Here is a 20182-nt window from a genome sequence, read left to right as displayed (position 1 = left end):
CTACATGAAGTTACAAAAGGCTGTCTGTAGCGCTAGTTTAAGTTTAGCTTACTAGCGTAGTTCGCTGCTAACAACGGCCGTTTCGTCTTGACATCACGGAAGCTGAAAGAAAAGTTTCTTAGACTGGTGAAATAAATTGGCGGCGTTCAGTCTGGTTGTAATTCTTATTGTGTCCTGTGCGCCTTGTCGTCAGAGCCCGGATAGCTCAGTCGGTAGAGCATCAGACTTTTAATCTGAGGGTCCAGGGTTCAAGTCCCTGTTCGGGCGTAAATCTTTTCCCCTTCGAACGAAGAATGACGAAAAGTTTAATTTCTGCTCTTCGACAAAAATGAACACACGAACGATATTTATCCCTGCAGCAGACTTACCCATTTTAAAGCTGTATGTATGTTTTAAACCTTCAGTCATATAGTTCTTACAAGCTGCTTTGAGAAGTTTTTTCTAAGTTGCCTCAGTTTTTACTCCTTTTAGTTTTGCTTAAGATAGTTTTCCTAAGTGCAGCAAATCTATTCTCTCAAAGAAGTCTACTTAAGATCAGTCATTTGGATCCAAAGCTGAACATATGAAAGAAGACAAGGAGATTATGTAGAATGAGGAAATATGCAAAGGAAGAACAAAGAAAAAATGGAATGGTCACCATTCCAAGTAGCCAGATGTACTGGGAGGCTATGTATAAAACAAAGAGAGAGGTGGCAAAGGGGAAAAAAGGCTTGTTGGACGTTTTATATGAGCATGGACACTGAGAAAGGAGAAAATAACTTGTATTAATTGGCTGGAAGGGATGTGCAGCAGGTTAGGGTGATTAATTATAAAGATAAAATTGGTATGAATGAGTGAAGAGAATGTGTTGAAAACTTTGAAGAAGTACTTTTTCATTGATGAGCCTTACCACAAATTTAAGTGTATGAGTTGTTAAAGCTGGGTTAAGAAGAGAGGTGACGCTCAGGCAAGCAACAATCAGGCTTCGGAAAGAGCAGATGTGACGTTTGCTTTGAGAGCAATGATGGAGAAGGTGCAGAGAAGGTCAGAAGGGACTGCACTAGGTCTTTGTGGATCTAAAGAAAACAAGATATGATGGGGTGCCAAGAGAGGAACTATGGCACGTGAAGATGGCGCAGGACATGAACTGAGGACCTGCTGTGATGGAGATGGTGGCAGTGACAAAAAGACAGGACAAGCTGGTGGGAGAGTTCAAAATGTTAAGATTTTAAGCAGCAGTAACCACAATGGACAAGATCAGAAATGAGTATATCAGAGGGAAAGCTCAGGTTAAGCGGCTTGAAGACGATGTTAGAGAGAGAGGCAAGGCTGAGATGAGAAAAGAGGAGGACCACCGAGCGGATTCATGGCTCTATCAAAGGAAGATGAAGGTTGGTGTCTCTACATGTGGAGCAGTGAGAAACGTCACCCCTGGTGGCTGATGAGAATGCATGGTTGCTGATTGGAGGCAGTTGTGGTGATCTAGGGGCAAGACTGCAGTGATGCTGATGTTGATGCACAGCCACACTCTTTATTTTGAAATCAGGTCTTACAAACATGATATCCATGGTAACTTGCCTGGAAGTAATGAGACAAAAAATGTCAATTTGGTAAACAGTGTAGCCATTTTTTCACTTTGTCTCTATGTGTCAAGGTGTTTGTGTCTATTTGCATGCTTGAGAAATGTAGTGTGAAAAGCACAGTGACTGAGCCCACCAGGTGATGACACGGCCACGGACATGGGAGGTATGGCTTGGAGCATGATGTCATGCATCATGGTCTGATCAATCTGGGCTTTTTGTGTCAACATCAGTTACACCATGTCAAACAGTACCAAACATATATTGTAGCTATACATGACATAAACAGTGCTGTTACGCACCCAGTGTGTGAATGTGTGTGTGAATGGGTGGATGACTGGTTGTGTAAAGCGCTTTGGGGTCCTTAGGAACTAGAAAAGCACTATACAAATACAGGCCATTTACCATTTACCCTTTGTGATGACTGTTTTGCAGGGCAGGACTGAAGGAGAAGAATCCAAGGAAGCTGCAGTTGCCTTGGCACAGGGTGCTGCGATAGTTGCAGTGCGATAGAAACGTCACCCCTGTCAAAAGTATTGTGTGGTTTGTCCTTTTTCTCATATATAACCAATAATTTTACAAATTAACAAATCTCGCAAAGGATATTGATGCAAAAAACAAATACTACAAGAAGCACATGGATAAATAATTTATTTAAAAAATATATACCGTTTCCTTGTCTTAAAACTTAAAACTCAAATAACCTGCAGGTTGCACATTATTCACAGGCCATTACAGCTCCAAACAACGTGGATCAACATCATATGTTTACCTCAGGGAGGTAAAAAGATAACTTTACTTGGGGATTTTACCAGAGCATTTTAAATCTAATCCGTGCAATCTTGTACGCAGTGTAGGTCAGGTTGGGTCAGGCAGCAGCAGGAGAAGAACAAAAATAAATACACTTAACAGACCAAATAGAAACAGAGGGGCACTGGGGTGTTATGAGATCTGTATCTCATAGTCTGCTGGAGTACATGAGGAGGCTGAGTTGGGGCAGGTAGTGGTAGAGAGGGCAGGAAGGGCAGACCAGTGGCTGGTTGATGGAGATGGGTGGGTACTGTGGGTGGATGGTGAGGACCACTGATGAAATGCAACTCGTGCCATGTTTCTGATCATTAAAAGCTATGGGTTCTCTGTCGGACTTTCTATGAAATAAAACTAAAAGGTTGAAATACAAGAAAAAAGTCCTACTTTCATCAGAATGCATGGAGAAATACTTCCATCCAAATCCAAATTCAAGTTGTTCCAATATCTTTTTTATGAAGTACTAACCACACAGACTTACAGCTTGATTTTGTGACTTTTATGTAGAGTTTATATTTTAAGCCTATTTTGTTTAACTTGTACAGTGCTCTCGTCAGCTGAGGTTGTTTTGAATGTACTATAGAAATAAAGTTTGACTTGACTTAGCTAAACTTTACTTCATGTCGTGGCATTTGGAGTAACTCAGACTTTTTTTTTTCAGACAAACTAAAGCCACAGAGTAGCTGCCATGGGACACACCTGTTTATTACTACTGGACTTAACTATGACTTGCATTACCTGCTTGGCCTGGTTTCTCTGCTGCCAAAAAAACTAAGGGTGGGACAGTGAAGAGAACCTTCAAACAATAAAAACATTAAATGTGTCCTATTCTTCTTTTGATTTGTCACATACAAAAGCCTAAAGCTGGGTTCTGAATTATTACTTGGCTCTGTTGGATGGATTTAGTGCTTAAGTGCTGGCTGCTGCTGATGCTCACCTCATTTGGGTATAGTCAAAACCTTTCTAACGTGGCACAATCATTGACTCCTAATAAACGGAAACGCACTGTTTGAGTACATTAGGCACTAATCTTTAATTAATATAAACTGTAGATCGTTGCTTTGTGTTTTTAATAAATATAATGTGAACGGTACTAATGTTTTTAACCTGCGTACTTCACTGTAAACGCCCCCTAAATGAAATTGTATGAGCTAACTGTGGTTGGGTACAAAAGACGTCAATCCAGTCTAGGCGGCTTGAAGCAGCAATTTGATTGGTTAACTGAGTGCTAGTTTTGACTGCTATATAAAGTAGGCGGTGCTTTTAACTTATTTTTAAACAACACGAATTTAATTGGCTGAAGGTGAGGAAAGTAACTAATTGATTGGGCAGTTAGGCAAGGGAAACTCGATAAGGGCGGAGCTACGTTGACTTGGCGGCCATACTCAATGTTGTCTGTTGACAGTTGCATGTAAAGATTTGTTCAAGGGTTAACTTATTCTTTGAAGGAAGGTTTAGCGTTATTTTTAGTAAAATCAGGACGTATGTCCTAAACCTTTAACGCGTTTATTTCGATCGAGTCATGGATGAAGATGAACGTCGGAGGAAGGTAGAAGCTGGGAGAGCTAAGGTTTGTTGCTAACATGTAACGCATGCTAATATTGAATGCTAGCACTTAGCAAACTCTTTTGTCATAGCCCTGCGTTTATCCATTGCTAACTACACTCACCACCAAAACGACTGCACATTTGTTGTGGCTTGAATTACCTTTGAATGTTAAATTGCAGGCTCTCGCCATGTATTTCCCGCGGTTGGGCGTAGAATATGAGAAGCGAAGAGTAACATCATTTATGAAGCAGGTTAATCAGCTGGTAAATGAAGGCAGTTTTCATATAAGTTACTTGGTAGTTCAACAGTAAATGCATATGTGATTGTTCCATTGACCATAGCAAATAGCTTTCATTTTTATTTAGACATATGTGTTAAGTTTGCCTTTAACTCGTGTGCAGTGAAGATGCATTCGGTGGGAGATTTTTGGCACTTGCTTGATTTGTTTTGCTATTGAGAATCCAGGTTGCACATTATTCACAGGCCATTACAGCTCCAAACAACGTGGATCAATATCATATGTTTACTCACTGACAGGGTTTACTTGTGCAGTGGTTATAACAGAGCCTCAATTCCAAAGTTAACTATTCACTAAGTCAGTCATCTGTGTTTCAAAATTGTGGCAAAACTTTGTGAGCCTATCCCGCACTAAGCTCTCTAAACAAGTACTGTTTACTTGTATCTAAGTGACATAGTGCTCAAAAATCAGGAAGAAGAATTTTTTTTTTCATTCTTTTGTAAACTTGTCATACATGTCAGATCAAACTAATTTCAATGTTAGCCAAAGACCCCCGCCACCACCGAGTAAATGCAAAATGTTTTTAAATGATTCCATTTAATAACTGGTTGCTTCAACCTTGGCAGAAAGAACTGCAATCTGCGATAACTGGAAATGAGTCCTTCACATCACTATGGAAAAATATTGTGCCACTTTTCTTTGTGGAATTGTGTGAATTCAGAGGTTTTGCAGCATGAAAAGCCTGTTTAATCCCATGCCAAAGCATCTTAATGGGATATAAGCCTGGACTTTGACTAGGTCCCTCTAAAACCTTCATTTTGTTTTGTTTGAGCCAATAAGAAGTGAACTTGCTGGTGTGTTTCAGGTCATTGTGCTGGTGAGAACTAGTGAGTCAGACCTTCAGACCGCAAACTGATGGTCTGACATTCTTCTCCAGGATTTTCTGAGAGAGCAGTATGCATGCTTCATTTAGTTATAGCAAGCCCCAAAGTAGCAAAAAATAAATAAATAAAAAATTTCAGCCCTCATCAGTTTTGAAATTGGCTCCTCTGGTGTTTACAAGTAGAAATGGCAAGCAGCTGATTTCACCTTAATGGGAAGCCATATTATTAATGGTCTAGTAGTCAAAAATGGCTTGTCCCACATTGACAACAAGCCATGTAGTCTAGAAACAATGTATAAAACTAAGTCACCTTTTTAGGATAGCCACTTACACTGCATGTGTTATATGATATAATCCATCTATCATTTGTAATGGAACTCATTTTGGGGAAATAATAATAATAACAAAAAATTACTCAACTACAACATTTATATTCCTTATAGAAATCTTCCACCATGCCTCGGAGTCAGAATGTAAGTATAGAAAGTGGTGGATGAAGGAGCAAATCAATGACTTGTGGGCTTGTGGCTGTTTCTTCTTTGATTTTTCTTTTTGTTTTGTTTTGTTTCTGTTGAGTGATCAATCACAACTTTCTTATTTTTCTGCGCTGTGGGGTAATCGCTGTCACCTTTTAATGTATATTGCTCTTCAAACAATACAGCATCTGAAAGGAAATCTGCCTGCAGTCATGATCTGAATGCCTAAAATAGCCATGCACCTTGCGTATGCTGTCATGTTAGTTACAGGCCATCAGGTGGTGCAGTGCACCCATGAGATTGGGTGAGGTGAAGGATGTTGCGCGTGTGTCTCACATGAATGGTGTTGCTATGGTAATGCAGTGCTGTCTTTTGCCTTTACTATGTTTGTGGCATCGGTAAGCTCTGATTTCTCTCTGGCATTAAAAGCGTGCCACAAATTTGACACCATCACCAACGTGGACAGCAAATTAACCCCTTGGTGGAGACAGCAGTCCCCCCCTGACCAATGATGACATTGTTGAGAACAGCAGCTTTCAGCAGTCCAATTACATCTAATTTGACTAGAGTGAGCTTCAGCCAGCTTGTTAGTCAGTCTCAGTAGGGCAGAAGTGGCCTTGGGCTAAACACAGCTCATCCTGCTGTCTTTAAGGGCTTATTTTTCCTTCTTTTTCTTCTTTTTTCTATTTTTTTTGTGCTAAGCGGAGGCAGTGAATAGGGTGATGGATGGAGAATGGGTGCGGTTTTAAGCAAGTAAGGAAAGAAGGCTGACAATTTAAGGTAGGAAAACATTTAAGGGTGCTTAACTTGATAAAAGGCTGCTTTCAGGAGTGGGACACTGAGGTTGTACAGTGATGGATGCATTTCAGGCTGCTTATAAAGCAGAACCTACAATGTGGCAGTGTAGTCAAGGAACATGTGATCAGAACAAGGTTTTATGCACATGCACACACGATATTGTTATGCATCACGCTTGTGAGTCATCACATAATGCAACAAGTAGGTCTCCCAGGGCCATGTAATCTCAAATTGAATTGAGCATGCACACTCCAGTGCTGCTTGCCACACATAGAGTTCTGTCTCCTCCTCTCTATGTGAATGCATGTCCCAGTCTCCACCCTCTTTCTTTAGTCTAGACACATGCCATCCTCTACCCAGAGTTTGTGGATCCCTCTGCTTCGGATGTTGGCTGTTGGCAGTGAGTTTTTGGATGAAAGGTTGGGCTGACTGCGCTGTTGCCTGCAGACTGCAAGCTCTATATCTGGACAGTAGAGCAACTTGCCCGATGAGGAAGAATGGATAGGTCTGACAGGCAGCAAGAAAGGAAGTCAATAATTGCTGTCAGATATTGATGGAAAGCTCTATGAGGGTCTCTGTCACAATGTGAACTGCCGTGATCTGATTTAAGCTGCTTAGGAAGAGAGACGGGGCATGAGAGAGGCAGTGAACAGAGGAGAGGGTGTGTTGCAGTCAAACTGACCGAGGTGAATTTCTATCAAATTGTTCCCTCTGGAATTCAAGATAAATATTGTAGCTTTAATACAATTATGCTTTTTTTTTTCTTGTCAGGTTTAGTCTCGATATACGTTTCCTTTTATAGCTACAGAAAGGACTTTAAGAGACCCTTCCAAAAAAAAATAGGGGGAAAAAAAAAGCTGCATCTGTGATTTTTTTTTGAGGTTTTGACAAGCTGAGAAATACAAAGTGACAGTTGCGTGTCCTTTTTTAAACCTTGCTCTGTTTCTGGTCTGCTGAGAGGTTGTCCACTGTGTGTCAATGTAAAATCTGCACTTCTCATCAGCCTGTTCTCTGGAGATTTGAGAATATTTAGCTGCCTCACTTCATTTTGAACTTGGATACCTTGTCGGGCTATGGTGTAGTCTATTTTGGATTTGAGTTTTGGGACTACTTTTGGGCTTTTTTTGCTGCACAACTGACTCATCAAGACGAGGGGTTTTCCTTTCTACACTGTGGACTATCACTAACTTCACATGATGACTTTTGTCTCGTTTTGATTCATTTTGTATACATTTCCCTACCTTGAGGAGATAAATCTGGACTCTGACCTCATTTCTCCTTCAACCCCTGAGGTTCACCATGCTGATAGTGTGGTGGTGCTCTTTGGTGCTGACGTACGTGTCCATCTACCTCTCGCTGTCCTTCTTGCGCAGCTTGCTAGTTTCAGACAGAAGCGGGCGAAAAGCGACGGGGCGGGGGCGGCGAAAAAGACGCAGAAGAGGAAGGGCCAGGTTGACTCGCAGAATGACCGCTCGACGGAAGATCACCACGTAGAACCAGCTCTTCCATCAGCCAGTGCCACAGAGCATAACAGCACCAACCATGAGGTATGCCGCCAATTGCCTAGAGAGCTCATCAATAATAGTTACAAACACTGAAGCAATTTTGATATGTAGGGAGCATAAGATTATTAGTTTTAATTAAAAGTGTTGGTTATTTTCATGACGGTCATGTCTCCATTCATACTCACAGTCCCCCCCCCCCCCCTGTTTGTCTAATTTTGTTTATTCACTGTATGCTTCAACAAGTGGTCTATGCCCCCTGTCTGTAAACATACATTACTGAAATGGGTCACTAACCATCACATTGCCTGTAGGCCATGTTGTCATGACAACCTGGCCAGGATTAACTGCCTTTTTTTTTTTTTCCTACTAAGGCAGAGTTCACTAATGACATTAAATGTGCAAATTTGCAGCACATGCGTTTTTTCCTGACATTTCTTTTGTGGACTCTGGTAAGATTAGACTTTAATTCTAATACTTTTTAATCCTTTAGGAGCCTCAAATGTCAGGGAAACCAGAGGTTCGGCAAAACGAAGCGAAGGATCAGCCGCTCACCCCCAGGCATAGCCCGTCCCCTGTGGATGACTTGAGAGAAGAGGAGTTAGCTGCACTTACTGGCAAAGAGCAGCTCAAGGTATACAAAGCCAGTATCTGGACACTGCTGTAGGACGTCAAACTTTTAAAGTGTGTCTGGGGGAAAACTCAAGAATACCATAGATGGGTTCTCTCATGGAGCTGGTTTTCTTTAGAAGAATAAAATCAAGGAGCGTAGGTCATTATTGTTAAAGAGGACAGAGGATTTACATTTGTTCTCGTGAGATGAGCCAGAGACGTTGACCAAATCTGTACCCTGGATTGAGCTGTAGAAGTTGAACAAGTGGTGTGAATGGCTTTATAAAAACGTGAGTGATTTAGGTTTATCAGAATTGACTTGTACTTCTGCAAACATTTTTTTTCCCCATGTCCTGGTGCTGATTGGATTAATTACATAAAGGGCTTTGTCTCCATATTTGGCGCAAGTTAACTTCTTGAAGCAGTTTCCAAGTTGGCTGGTTTGCATCTATTAGTGCAGTTCCAGGGAGCATGTCAGGATATTTGCATGTCTTTGTCTTGTATGGCATAATTCAGTAATCCGTAAGTAAGCCGTTTGATTGGAGTTCATCATCATGTTAAACTCAGGTGGCTGAAGCATAACTGGAAATGGAGAAACAAGATGGGGTTTGTCATGAATACTGTAATCTACTTGGGCTCACATTTTTAAGTTCTGTATTGACACACAGTAACCTCAGAACTGAGCAGTTATCTAAATCCGTTCCATTGTGTACTTTGTAATTGGATGTGTTTAATTTGTCCTGATGCTTTGTTTGCTCACTAAGACAATGAAAGTCTTGTTATGGTATTGCTATCTGTGTGAGGAGGACTGTTTGTTTGGATTTCTGTGTCATCACCTCCCATGGGGGATTGTACCAAGTCTCCTCTTCTGCATGGCTGCTTGGTGCTCTGGACTGAAAAAGCAGCACAGTTGGTCTAATGTGAAGCTTTGTATGGAGAGGAATCTGGTTAGTGTCTTTGGCACGTAGTGTTTCACTGTGTATTTAAATCTCAAACTAGGAGTGTTTTCTCTGTATATAAGGTATTGTAAGTTAATGGTTTGATTCTTCCAACCAGATTGTGGGCTTCATTTGTTGTTGTAATTTGCATATAAATTGTTTGTTTTGAAGTATTTAGTCTGTTTTCTGGCCAGCCACAGAGGAAAAAATAGAAAATTAATTTGGAAGTAGGAATGCATGCTGGACATTTGATAATGTTCTGCAAAAGCTAATGGAAGTGTGTGAAGTTATGAGTGTTTGATTGCTCGTAAAACTGATACATACTTTTGTCCTGCTTGCAGCTGCTACAGCAGGCTGTGGAGAAGCGTAATGAAATAATTGCCAAACTCAGCTCCAACCTGCAGGAGGCACTGGCCAGCAGAGACCAGGTACAGGTGGAGGCACAGTCTCTTGCTGGACAGCTTCAGGCACTGCAGAGGCAGCTCCAGCAGGTAAGGGCCAATCAAACCGAATGTGGCTGTGGTTGTTTTTTCTGCTTCGTTGCTCATGCACAGCAACTGCTGCTTGAATGTCTTCTCGTCTGTCACACAGACCAGTGTGGAGTTTCTACGTATCAAAAATCTGTCAGGAACAGAAGCCCTTAATATTCAGCAGCCTTACCATGGACCGTCCTCCCAAGAGCCAAACATCAGTCATAAGGAAGCGCCATCAGAGGGCTCAGGAAGTTCTGGCTCGCAGTCTGATGCTGAAGGCGAAACTGATGTGGAAACTGTTCTGTGCAAGCTGAGAGCTGAGCTGGAGGAAGAAAGAAGAAACAGCCAGCGAATATGTAGCGAACTAGCAGAGGAGATGGAGAAAAACAAGCACGTGCTTTCTTTGCTGGAGAATGAGAAGCAAGAAAGAGAAGAAGAGCGAAAAGAAAGGGAAGCAGAATTGCAAAACCTTCATTTCCAGTTAAGCCAGCTTCAAAGTCAGTGCCTTGAGATGCAACAATACAAAGAGGAGAAAGAGGTCCTTAACGTAGAACTGCAGGAGCTCAGGAGAAGGCTTCAGGAGGAGGAAGATGCAGGGAAGAGTTATAGTGAGAAGCTTGCTAGCTCTGCCCTTTGTTTTCAGAGTCTTGAGGAGGAGATGAAAAGGCTCAAAGAGGAGCACACAGTGGAGGTCGAGCAAGTCAGGCAGCTTTTGGAAGAGAGGGAGAAAGAACTAAAATTTAAAGAGGAGGAAGTGATGGGACTCAAAGCGTCTAAGAATTGGCAGAACCAGGTAAAAGCCGGCGTTAGCTCTGATGAGACTGTCAGTATCGATGAGGCTAATCTGGAAAGTGGAGCTGACCAGGGCAGTGTGAATGAATCAATGTCTGGAGATATTCTAATGGAGCGCTACTTGTCTTCAGCTCCGCTTGCACACTTGCAGTCTTCAGCGATAACTGAGAACCTTGACCAGTGCAGTCAGCTGGACATATCTGCAGACCGCAGGTGAGAGCAGCTATTATTATTGCACTATCTATCAGCTGTAGATATTATATGATATATTAATCCCCTTTGTCATTGTGTCTTCTCAGTTTTGAGCTAAATAGTGATGTGTTTGGAGAAGAGCTATTATCAATTTCCAAACGTCTGATTGAAGAACACGACGACCGCCAAAACACCTCTAGTCCACAGGACTCTCCGGCTGATGAGTCCAACCCTCAGTGGCTTCACAACTCCGCTTCGGGCTGGATGGAAAGGAGTAACGTGTCTGAGCAGCAGTCTGAGGACACTAACTTGGAAAAAGAACTGCTGAGTCAGCAGTGTGAGGAGCTCCGTGAGGAGCTGGCCCTTAAGGAGAGGGATCTAAATGTGCTAAAGGAGGAAGTAATCAAGAGTGCAGAAGAGCTTGAGGAGGCAAGGAGCAGGTAATGAAGTTCATGCCGTTTATCAAATGACTTCAAAGTCCTTTTAAAAACAACTCTGTGCTCTATACCTAACAATGATGTTGCTGTTGTGTTAATACAGTAATATTTACTTCTAGAGTAAATTACATAACTCTGTTAATTTTGATTAATAATAAATATTTATCTCAAGGTGAATATTGTTAAATGTCCACGTTGGAAAAAGGCATTTCTAAGAAATAAATCACTAGTTTACAACAAACATTTGAATGTAAGCTGGTTTGCTGTGGTTACATTTATTTCTTACTGTAGATTGATATACTTTTTTTTAAAAATTATTATTATCTGTCTTTTTAGGTGGGCTCAAGTCACAGAAGAGCTTAGGGAAGCTCTCCAGGAGCTCGAAGACGAAAAGGAAATGAGGAGACAATTTGAGGAGGAGCTGAACTTGAAAGTCTATGAACAAGACAGCCTTAGGAGCAAACTCTGTGCCTTATCAGAAGAAAAAGAGCAGGAGAATGTAGTAATGTTGACGGTAAAGGAAACTGAAATCTCTGCTGAAACTTCCCTCCTTATATCTAGTACCTTTCCATCAGATGAGGATGAAAAACTGGTAGGGGAACTAAAGGAGGAGGAAACTGCACTCCAGTCTCATCAGAAACAGCAGGAGCTGCTCGTATCATCTCTGCAGGAGATAAAGCAGACTGCAGATTTGGAGAGCACAGAATTCAGAGATGACAACCAGCTGCAAACATTACAGGTATGCCAGTACCACAAGTGTGCAATAATTACAATGCATTCAAATATGATGATAATAGGTTTCTGAGCAATTAGAGTTTTTTTTCTAACAAAGTTGGAGCTGGTTCAGTAGTTATATTAGTACTAAGACATCAAATTGGAGGTTTTGACTTGATAAGAAAATTATTGTATGAATAATTAAAACCGTTTCCCTGGCTTCCTTTTCTCAAGGCCAACTATGAGCATCTCATGTCACAACTCGAGGAGACGACAACTGAGCACAAAACTGCATCGACGCTGTTGAGTCAAAGGACTTCAGAGCTCGATACAGTTTTAAAGGAGCTTGAAACGACACGTGTGCAGATTTTAAGTGTCCAAACGGAGGTGGAGAGGCTGGAGAAGGAGCTGCAGCAGAGCCTCGATAGTCTGCACTGTGCTGAAAAAGAGAAGCATGAGCTAGAGTCTCAGATCTCCTGTCTGAGAGAGAAACTGACTTGTTCGGAGGAGGATCGGGCTCAGACTGTGAAGGAGAGGGATGAGCACAGCAGAAGAGAAGAAGAGATGGATGAACAGATCAAAAAAATGGAACAAGTGCTAGAGGAGGAACTTGAACAGTTTGAGAAGCTGCTAAAAGCCAAGGATGTCGAGGTGAGAGATTACGAAATGCCATACTTTAAATGCAAGGCAGTTTGAAATGCTAATGTGCAGTGATTTAACCTATAAAATTATATTCACAGTTGGCTGAAGTGAAGGAAAAATGGGAGGAGGAGAGGCTGGAGAAGGACAAAGAGATTTTTGATGTAAGACATCTGTTGGAGGAGCAAATGAAGGAGAAAGTAGACGAGGTGAAGGCTCTCCTGGAGAAGCAGGCACAGGCTGTGGAGGAGGCTACAGAAAAGCTGAAGGTATCTCATCAGCAGGAGATAAAAGATCTGATGGAGAAACATCAGCAGGAGGTGCGATTCATCAATTGCTGTGGGATTTGTAATAGAGTCAGATTAAATGTTAATTTTAGTAGCAAGCAATAATAAATATAATCTGCACGACTCTTTAGATTTCTGACTTGAATACTCGCCTGGAGACAGAGCTGCTGAAGCAGCGGGCCAGTATGGAGGAAGAACAGAAACAACAGATCAGTCTAATCAAACAGGTATCAGAGCAATTCACTCCTTCACTGCTGTGAGGACTCATTCACCAAGAGCGCCATTTTAGCTTTTTCTGGCTCTTCTTTCGTGACAGGTAACTGAACGTGAGCACGAGCGGATGATCTCAGAGCTCAGTGCCAAACACAATGAGGTTGTCAGTCAGCTGAAGACAGAGGTTTCTTTGGAGCTGAGAGAGAGCATGGAGGCTGCTCACCAGGCTGAACTGCAGCAGGTTCAGGTAGACGCACAAGCCAAAACATTATTCATTCAGTCAGCCTCATCATTTTTTTTTAATTAAATATTCCAAAGTCAGTGAAATATATTATTGTCCTCTTAAATACTGACTTAGATTCATCATTTCATTATGCTTTTATTCCTCTAGGCTCAAAAGGCCATTGAGCTTGAAGCCTTGCGTCTGAGCCTGACCACAGTTCACAAGTCTCATCTTGAGCGCTCTCAAGAAAACGTGGAACAGGAGCAGACGTCTGCCCTCATCAAGGTCCAGGCCTCTATGCAGGAGAAATTTGACCAAGAAATTGCACTCCTGCAGGCTCGCCATCAGTCAGAGGTGGACCAGATCAAGAGGAAGAACCAGGAGCAGCAGGAGAGGCTGCTTGAGCTGCACCAACAAGACATGGGTGATTACACACAAGATCATCTCAGCTGCTCAATGATCTTCATTCTTTAGCTAAGATAAGATAAGATAGAACTTTATTAATCCCTCGGGTAGGTTCCTCTGGGAAATTTGTTCTGTCTTTGTTTGAGTCATCCGGTTTCTAAAGAATCGTTTCTCGTGTGTTTAGAAGAGTTGAAGGAGCAGTTGGAGACTCGTGTTGCTCAGGAAAGAGCTTCAATGGATGAAAAGCAGGCCAAAGAAATACAGGTGAAATTTCATTATATTTTTATACAAAAGTTGCTTTTTATAATTTAAAAAACTGCTGTGGCTTTTAAAAACATGCACTGTCTTGTCATTGTGTGTATTATTCTATTTCACTCCATTTTGGTTTTACTTTGTTTCAGGATCTAAGAGCACAGTGGGAGAAAGATGCTGAAGCCATGGAGGCAAACTTTCAGAACAGCCTCAGTGCCACCCAGACTGAACTCACCAGCACCCAGGCCTCCCTCGCTGAAGCACAGGAAGCTGTGTCCCAGAAACAGTCAGAGGTACAGGAGACACAAGCCAGGATGGAGGAGCTCCAAACCTCCAGTAAAGAACAGACACAGAAACTAGAGGAGCTGAAACGAGCCTTGGCTGAGAGAGATGCTGCTGTCTGTGAGTCCTTCTACAGTCCCCATATTCCTCAACAGTATACACTTTCATAAAGAGGCTGCACAGTCCTCTAAATCTATGATTTGAATTTGTGTATTACATTAATATAGGCATAGTAATGATGAGTGATGATGTTGTTGTAAAAGGTTCCCTGGAGGAGGAAATTTCTTCTAATAAGACACTGCTGCAGGAGAAAGGGCAGCAAGTCCTCCACCTACAGGAGAAGGAGCAGCAACTGCAGCAAGAGGTTAGTTTCTGGCATGTCGCAGGTCAGTTCCACAAAGTCTGGTAAAAATGTATCCAAGCACCAAAGGGGCATGCCCTGCAGTTTGAACTACTGGTCTACTGCAACCCTAAATATGTATTTTATCTGCAGCTTTCTAAGTCTTAAGTCACAGTAAAAAGGATAATCTTTTTTTTTTCTTTTTTAGTTTTGTAAAGGTTTTTTTTTTTTTTTTTTTTTGTTTGTTTGTTTGTTTTTCCCCTCAGTATCCAGAAGTTTTAAACACCAACTTATTAATATAATAATTACTTCCTGAAACATATTGACATCTTTAAAACCTGTTGGGTCATTTTTTTTTTAAATTCATAAAAACATTTTTCCAAACTTTGCCACCCAGGTTTCACAGCTACAGGAGGAGAAGAACTTGCTCAAACAGAGCTCGGATCAGGAAGTCAGTCAGCTGTGGACTCAGCTGGAGAGCATGAGGTCTAGTCGTCAGGAGTTGGGTGGTATGAATAAGCCTACCAGGCTAAAGCTTGGATTTTTTTTTTCTTTCTTTCTTTTTTTCTTCATACACTGGATTTCTTTACATTCTAACAAACATGATATATTATTAGAAATGCCTGTTCTTAGTGATTGAATGATAGATGTCTCTTTATTGTTTTACAGAGCTTAAGGAGCAGCTGCTTGCACGCTCATCTCGGGTTGATGACATCGAACGCCTAAAGATGGAGTTTAATGAACAGAAACGAGAAATTAAAGAGCAAAATGAGGCTGAGCTAGAAAACCTGAGGAGGTACCATAGAATCACCTGAAAACACAAATTTTTTGATGCATTTATTCCTGAATATTAACATTTAGTGTAAACAGACATCAGAATTATGGGTTTCTTTAAATTTAGCTTAATTTCTCTACTCTATCATGTTTTATCCTCATCCTGCTTTTAGGTATTTTGAGAAGCGGTTGCATGCAACAGAGGAGAGTCACAAAGAGGAAATTGCTCTGCTACAGCTGAAGCTGGTAGAAGGTGCCTTGGAGGACTCTCTGCTTAAAATGACTGATCATGGGTATTTCACTTTATCTGGATATAAAAATAAGATTCATGCTCTGCAGTTTTGCACAAATGTTTTTGTGAATATTCACATCTTTGGTCTCTGCTTCAGTGCTCTGTCTGAGTGTCAAGCTCAAGGGGATATAGATGTTTTGTCTGATACTGTTCAGCTGGAGAAACGGCGGGTAAGAGATGCAGATGTTTAATGGGCGCTGCTGTCGGTTACATTTTAAGTCGATACATATTAAGTGTAATTGATTGAGAGGCTGCTTTGTTTCCTGTGCCTCATCCAGGAAATCCTTGACAGTTTGACACTTCAGCTTGAGGCGAAACACACAATGGACCTTTCTAATCTGCGATCCTCTTTGACTCTTTCCTTTGAGGAAGAGGTGCAGAAGGTCAGACATCAACTTATATGTTCAGCCTTTTATTAAAGTGATATCATCCTAATATGTGACTGCTTGTTGTCACTAAGTTTTTTTGGTTAACTTGCTGCATGTTGTAACTTGTACATCAGGTGCGCGCAGACCTCACTGATCATTACTATGAAGAGCTGCAGGAGAAGAAAACTCGTCATGCTCTGGACCTTGAGCAACTCAGAGCCAAACTTTCTGACAGACATCTGCAAGGTCCTTCACATACTTTTATTTTTATTCATTTATTTTCTGTGTGTGTTGCAAAATGAATGAACTTGAATATCTTTGTAGAGCTCACCAGAGTCCATTTGGAAGCAGCAATGCAAGTTGAGGTAAGAAGAAGGCTTAATAATATAGATAACAAAGAGATTACATTAATGAGATTACATTGTTTGGCCCAAAATCTGAATGTCTCTATTGTTATAATTAGGCTGAAGTGGAACACAGGATATGGTCTCACACTGAGGAGCTGCAAACAGCAACGACCATCATCTACACTCTGGAGAACAGAGTGGCTGCTCTCACCGAGCAGCATGAGAACATGCAGAAGGTATTTCTGTAATCCTTCATACTAAAACCTATCCTACACAGTAAAAACAGAAAACTGGGCAGCAGGTGGTGTAGTTGCATGAAAATACTGATTTCATAATACAGTGACAAGCTTCGGTTTAGTAACAGCTATTTAATGTTCCTTCAAAATACTGCAGATGAAACAAGAGTTTGATGAGCAGCTTGCCCGTCTTGAGGAAGCTCTTGAACTAGAGAGGAGTCAAGCACAGGAGAATATGAACAAGCTGAAAGAAGAGCTGCAGGAGAAGTATGAATCTGAGATCTCTGTCCTGAGGTCACACCATGATGAGATGGCAACGGAGCAGGCACGGCTTGAAAAAGCACTTCACGAGGAGAAGGAGAAATTGAAGTCTCTTCAGGATGCACTGGAAAATGATGAGAGTAAGAATCTCCAGGACTCGTGTAATTTTTATTTATAGAAAAATGTTGGTGAATTGCATCTTCTAGCCAGATCTCATGTTTTGGAAACTGTATACAGACTCTACCTTTTGGTTCTCCATCAGTTTTTAATGTCTGCCTTCTAGGCCAACAGGTTCTGTTGTTGAAACAGAAAGTGGAGGCCAATGATGCAGAGCTGCAAAAGACCAAGGACTGCATGTCTGTAGAATTCAAAGAGCTGCTTCATGAGCAGGTTGAGATGCAGCTGTGCCAGGCCAGAGAGAGGTGAGCTCAAGAGTGTTGATTGTAGCTAAAATTGTATAATCCAGAGTGTATTAAATAGGTAATCATATTGATTGTGTATGATTTTTTTTTTTTCTCAATTAATAATGATTATAATAAGTGAGAAATACCCTTTACAATGCTTTGAAGCTATATTTAAAGAAACTTTTTATTATATTGATTATTTTTGGTGATAAGGGAAAAATATAAACCTAGGGTTCTTCAGGAGCTGCCCAAAATTGTCACGTAATAAACTGAAAAATGTTTTCTACCTGGTTGTAGCTTTTTAATAAGCTGCCTAAGGCGCTGCTTTTTGTAACCGCACCAGTAATATGAAGTGACCATTTGCACAGTACAACCAAGGAATGGTTGCTCCAGTGGCGCATGGTGGACTGATTTATTTATCTCCGGGTCACACATCACCAGCTGCTAATATCTCCTCCTTTCTAGCCTTGCTGCACTCAAGGGTGTTTCTGCTTCAAGTGATGCAACATGTTTGTTTCCACCTTGAGCACGAAGGGTTTTCTTGTTGTTTGTTGGATGTTGTTGAAATGACTCCCTTTTAGATACTAAACTGAATCTGAGGCTGACACATGACATGCCCAGGCTTGTCTCTGGTTATACGGGAGGGAACAAATGCATATGGTTGTCATAGCAATGATGTTGCAGCTGTATAGGTAAACTGTAATGAAATGGACACTCAATAAAATTACAATTTCTCTTGCTGTACTGCTGTGAGGGTCTGCACTGCAAACTCAGGCCACATGGTAGTAAATCAAAAACTGAAACATGGTATTGGAATGTCTCAGTTACTCTTCAAACATGTTAACTTCTTGGTTACTTTTTCATGTCTTTATTCAGGTTCCAAGAGGAAAAGGCAGCGGTAGAGCAGCGTTTAATCGAGAAATATGAAGAGTCTGTGGCAGAGCTGAAGGACAAATATGAAGCTGAGCTGGAACATGAGAGGGCAACGCTACTGAACAGACACTCCAAAGAAATGGATGCACTCAATGCCAAACACAAAGCAGAGCTAGATTCACTCTGTGCCTCTCACAAAGATCAGCTTTCAGCTAAAACAGCCGAGCTTGAATGTAAGCATAATGCAGAGCTTGTTGCCTTGGAAGCATCCCTCAGTTCCAAACTAAAGGAAGACCTTGAACGTCTTGAAGAGACTAATCGTGCTAAGTTAGAGGCTTTGGAAGCTGAATTGACTCTTAAACACCAGGAGGAGAAAGATGAACTAGAAAAGAGGATGCTGAGTAACATGGATACGTTGGAGGCCACCTACCTGAAAGAAGTGCAAGTAAGGAGATGGAAGCCACAGACAGTTTCTCTGTTTGTTTGTGGATTTTAATGTCTTTGTCCTTTACAATTGCAGACACTACGTGATGAAATGGCTCAGCTTGAGGAGAAACATCGCGAAGATCTGATTTTCCTGAATTCAGAACATAAGCAGTTAATAGAGCGTCATACTGCAGAGCAGCTGTCCATCAGGGAAGAACTGAGGAAAGAACTGGCTCATGTGCACATGGAGAAGTTTAAAGCCATGGCAGCCGAGCTCAGCCATGTTCACAAAGTGAGTAATGAAGAGTAGGGATCATTATTACGAGTCTCCCACTGCTCCTTCACCTCTTCATTATTTTCATGTTTTATTTTTACAGTCTGAACTGGCTGCTCAAAAAGAAGCCTTGGATACTGAACACTGCAAAGCCCTGGAAGCACTCAAGAACCAGGTACATGCCCAGTCATCATGATAACTACATCATGTTTGTTTTTCCACTGTCTCAAAGCCAAATAGCTGAGTACCATCTCATTATTAGGCTGGTTTAATGTCACAACAATAAGTATATAATTGCAGATTTCCTTTAATTTTTAATGCAAATATCTCTGAAAAAGATGTGTAACTATGGCAAACAGATGGTCTCTGCTTAAACATGATATAATGTGATTGTTGGCAGTTATTCATAGCTTGAAGCCATTAAAACTTTATGAAACTGATTTGTTAAAATCCAAAATAAAAGCATTACAGCCAAGTTTGTTTGGCTGGATAATCAAATTTGATTTGTTTTCATCTGATTAACTTAGTCTTGTGCATTAAGTACCAGGAGACTCTAAATCGGACTTGATTTGTATCTGTTTCTTTTGCAGGTTTTAGAGCTTGAGCAGCAACACAGCACTGCTCTGCAGGAGCTCTCGCAAACCTACACGGCTGAAAAAGAGCAACTAACCAAACAGCACCAAGTCCAGCTGCAGGTCTGTCATAAATCCTCTTCCTTTTTTAAAACCACATGAATTAACATCCTGTTCTCTAAATTGCGGGTTGTTTTAACGGTTACCTGTCCGTTCTTGTTTCAGTGGCTCTAAAAGCCCATTAGTGAATGGACTACACTCAATTATTGTTAATCCTTCATAATGGTCTATTTGTTGCATAGAGGCACAGAGTATTTATTTGGATTTTGTTTTCTCTGAAGCACTAAAAATTTGACCTTCTGACTAACGGAGTACTGCGGTATTAAATATATACACGCGTCTGCTGTAGGAGCTGAAGGGAGTCTCGGCACGGGAACTAGAGGCATGTCGCAGGGAGCTTGAAGAGGAGTCGTCAAGGCAAAGACAGCACTTCCTAGAAGAGGTGGAGCTCCTCAAAGTCCAATCAGAAGAGCGGCTGCAGGACAGGATTAATCAACTGAAGGTAAGAGGAGGAAAATAAAACTCCTTGGGATATATGAAACAGTTAGGATTAGAAGTATCCTTTCAATTAAGATCTTTATTAATGCTGAACACCTTTGAGGTAGCCATGTTTCTCCATATAAGCAGTTCATGTGAAAATACATTGATATTCCCTATATTTGTTTCTTTATTTAACTCCTTTCAA

The 20182-nt window shown here is 41.2% G+C and overlaps 1 protein-coding gene and 1 non-coding gene across 4 annotated transcripts in view; both read left to right on the top strand.

The window, feature by feature from the left end:
* Nucleotides 1-194: 194 nt before the first annotated feature.
* On the top strand, nucleotides 195-267 carry trnak-uuu (transfer RNA lysine (anticodon UUU)). Its single transcript has one exon. It is a non-coding gene; the product is annotated as a tRNA-Lys (tRNA).
* A 3466-nt stretch (nucleotides 268-3733) lies between these two features.
* The window catches only part of pcnt (pericentrin), a 33624-nt gene continuing 17175 nt past the window's right edge, over nucleotides 3734-20182 (top strand). For 2 of the 3 annotated variants that reach the window (XM_087833125.1, XM_087833124.1), the window contains exons 1-30: nucleotides 3734-3936; nucleotides 7683-7856; nucleotides 8305-8445; nucleotides 9703-9852; nucleotides 9953-10839; nucleotides 10926-11258; nucleotides 11592-11994; nucleotides 12204-12620; nucleotides 12710-12928; nucleotides 13027-13122; nucleotides 13212-13355; nucleotides 13500-13755; nucleotides 13921-14000; nucleotides 14138-14390; nucleotides 14534-14634; nucleotides 15008-15119; nucleotides 15280-15406; nucleotides 15558-15677; nucleotides 15774-15846; nucleotides 15955-16059; nucleotides 16179-16290; nucleotides 16369-16409; nucleotides 16508-16627; nucleotides 16785-17028; nucleotides 17172-17310; nucleotides 18169-18610; nucleotides 18686-18883; nucleotides 18969-19040; nucleotides 19456-19560; nucleotides 19847-19999. In XM_087833125.1, coding sequence (XP_087689251.1) covers nucleotides 3889-3936; nucleotides 7683-7856; nucleotides 8305-8445; nucleotides 9703-9852; nucleotides 9953-10839; nucleotides 10926-11258; nucleotides 11592-11994; nucleotides 12204-12620; nucleotides 12710-12928; nucleotides 13027-13122; nucleotides 13212-13355; nucleotides 13500-13755; nucleotides 13921-14000; nucleotides 14138-14390; nucleotides 14534-14634; nucleotides 15008-15119; nucleotides 15280-15406; nucleotides 15558-15677; nucleotides 15774-15846; nucleotides 15955-16059; nucleotides 16179-16290; nucleotides 16369-16409; nucleotides 16508-16627; nucleotides 16785-17028; nucleotides 17172-17310; nucleotides 18169-18610; nucleotides 18686-18883; nucleotides 18969-19040; nucleotides 19456-19560; nucleotides 19847-19999 — 5865 coding nt within the window. In that variant the 5' untranslated portion in view covers nucleotides 3734-3888. The remainder of the gene's footprint in view (nucleotides 3937-7682; nucleotides 7857-8304; nucleotides 8446-9702; nucleotides 9853-9952; nucleotides 10840-10925; nucleotides 11259-11591; nucleotides 11995-12203; nucleotides 12621-12709; nucleotides 12929-13026; nucleotides 13123-13211; nucleotides 13356-13499; nucleotides 13756-13920; nucleotides 14001-14137; nucleotides 14391-14533; nucleotides 14635-15007; nucleotides 15120-15279; nucleotides 15407-15557; nucleotides 15678-15773; nucleotides 15847-15954; nucleotides 16060-16178; nucleotides 16291-16368; nucleotides 16410-16507; nucleotides 16628-16784; nucleotides 17029-17171; nucleotides 17311-18168; nucleotides 18611-18685; nucleotides 18884-18968; nucleotides 19041-19455; nucleotides 19561-19846; nucleotides 20000-20182) is intronic. The other variant, XM_087833126.1, reaches the window with a different exon arrangement.

Source organism: Neolamprologus brichardi, chromosome 19 (genome assembly GCF_056152115.1).
Source record: "Neolamprologus brichardi isolate AB-2024 chromosome 19, ASM5615211v1, whole genome shotgun sequence".
NCBI classification, from domain to species: domain Eukaryota; kingdom Metazoa; phylum Chordata; class Actinopteri; order Cichliformes; family Cichlidae; genus Neolamprologus; species Neolamprologus brichardi.
The sequence above is the reverse complement of the archived record's forward strand: the minus strand, read 5'-3'. Positions and strand labels throughout refer to the sequence as shown.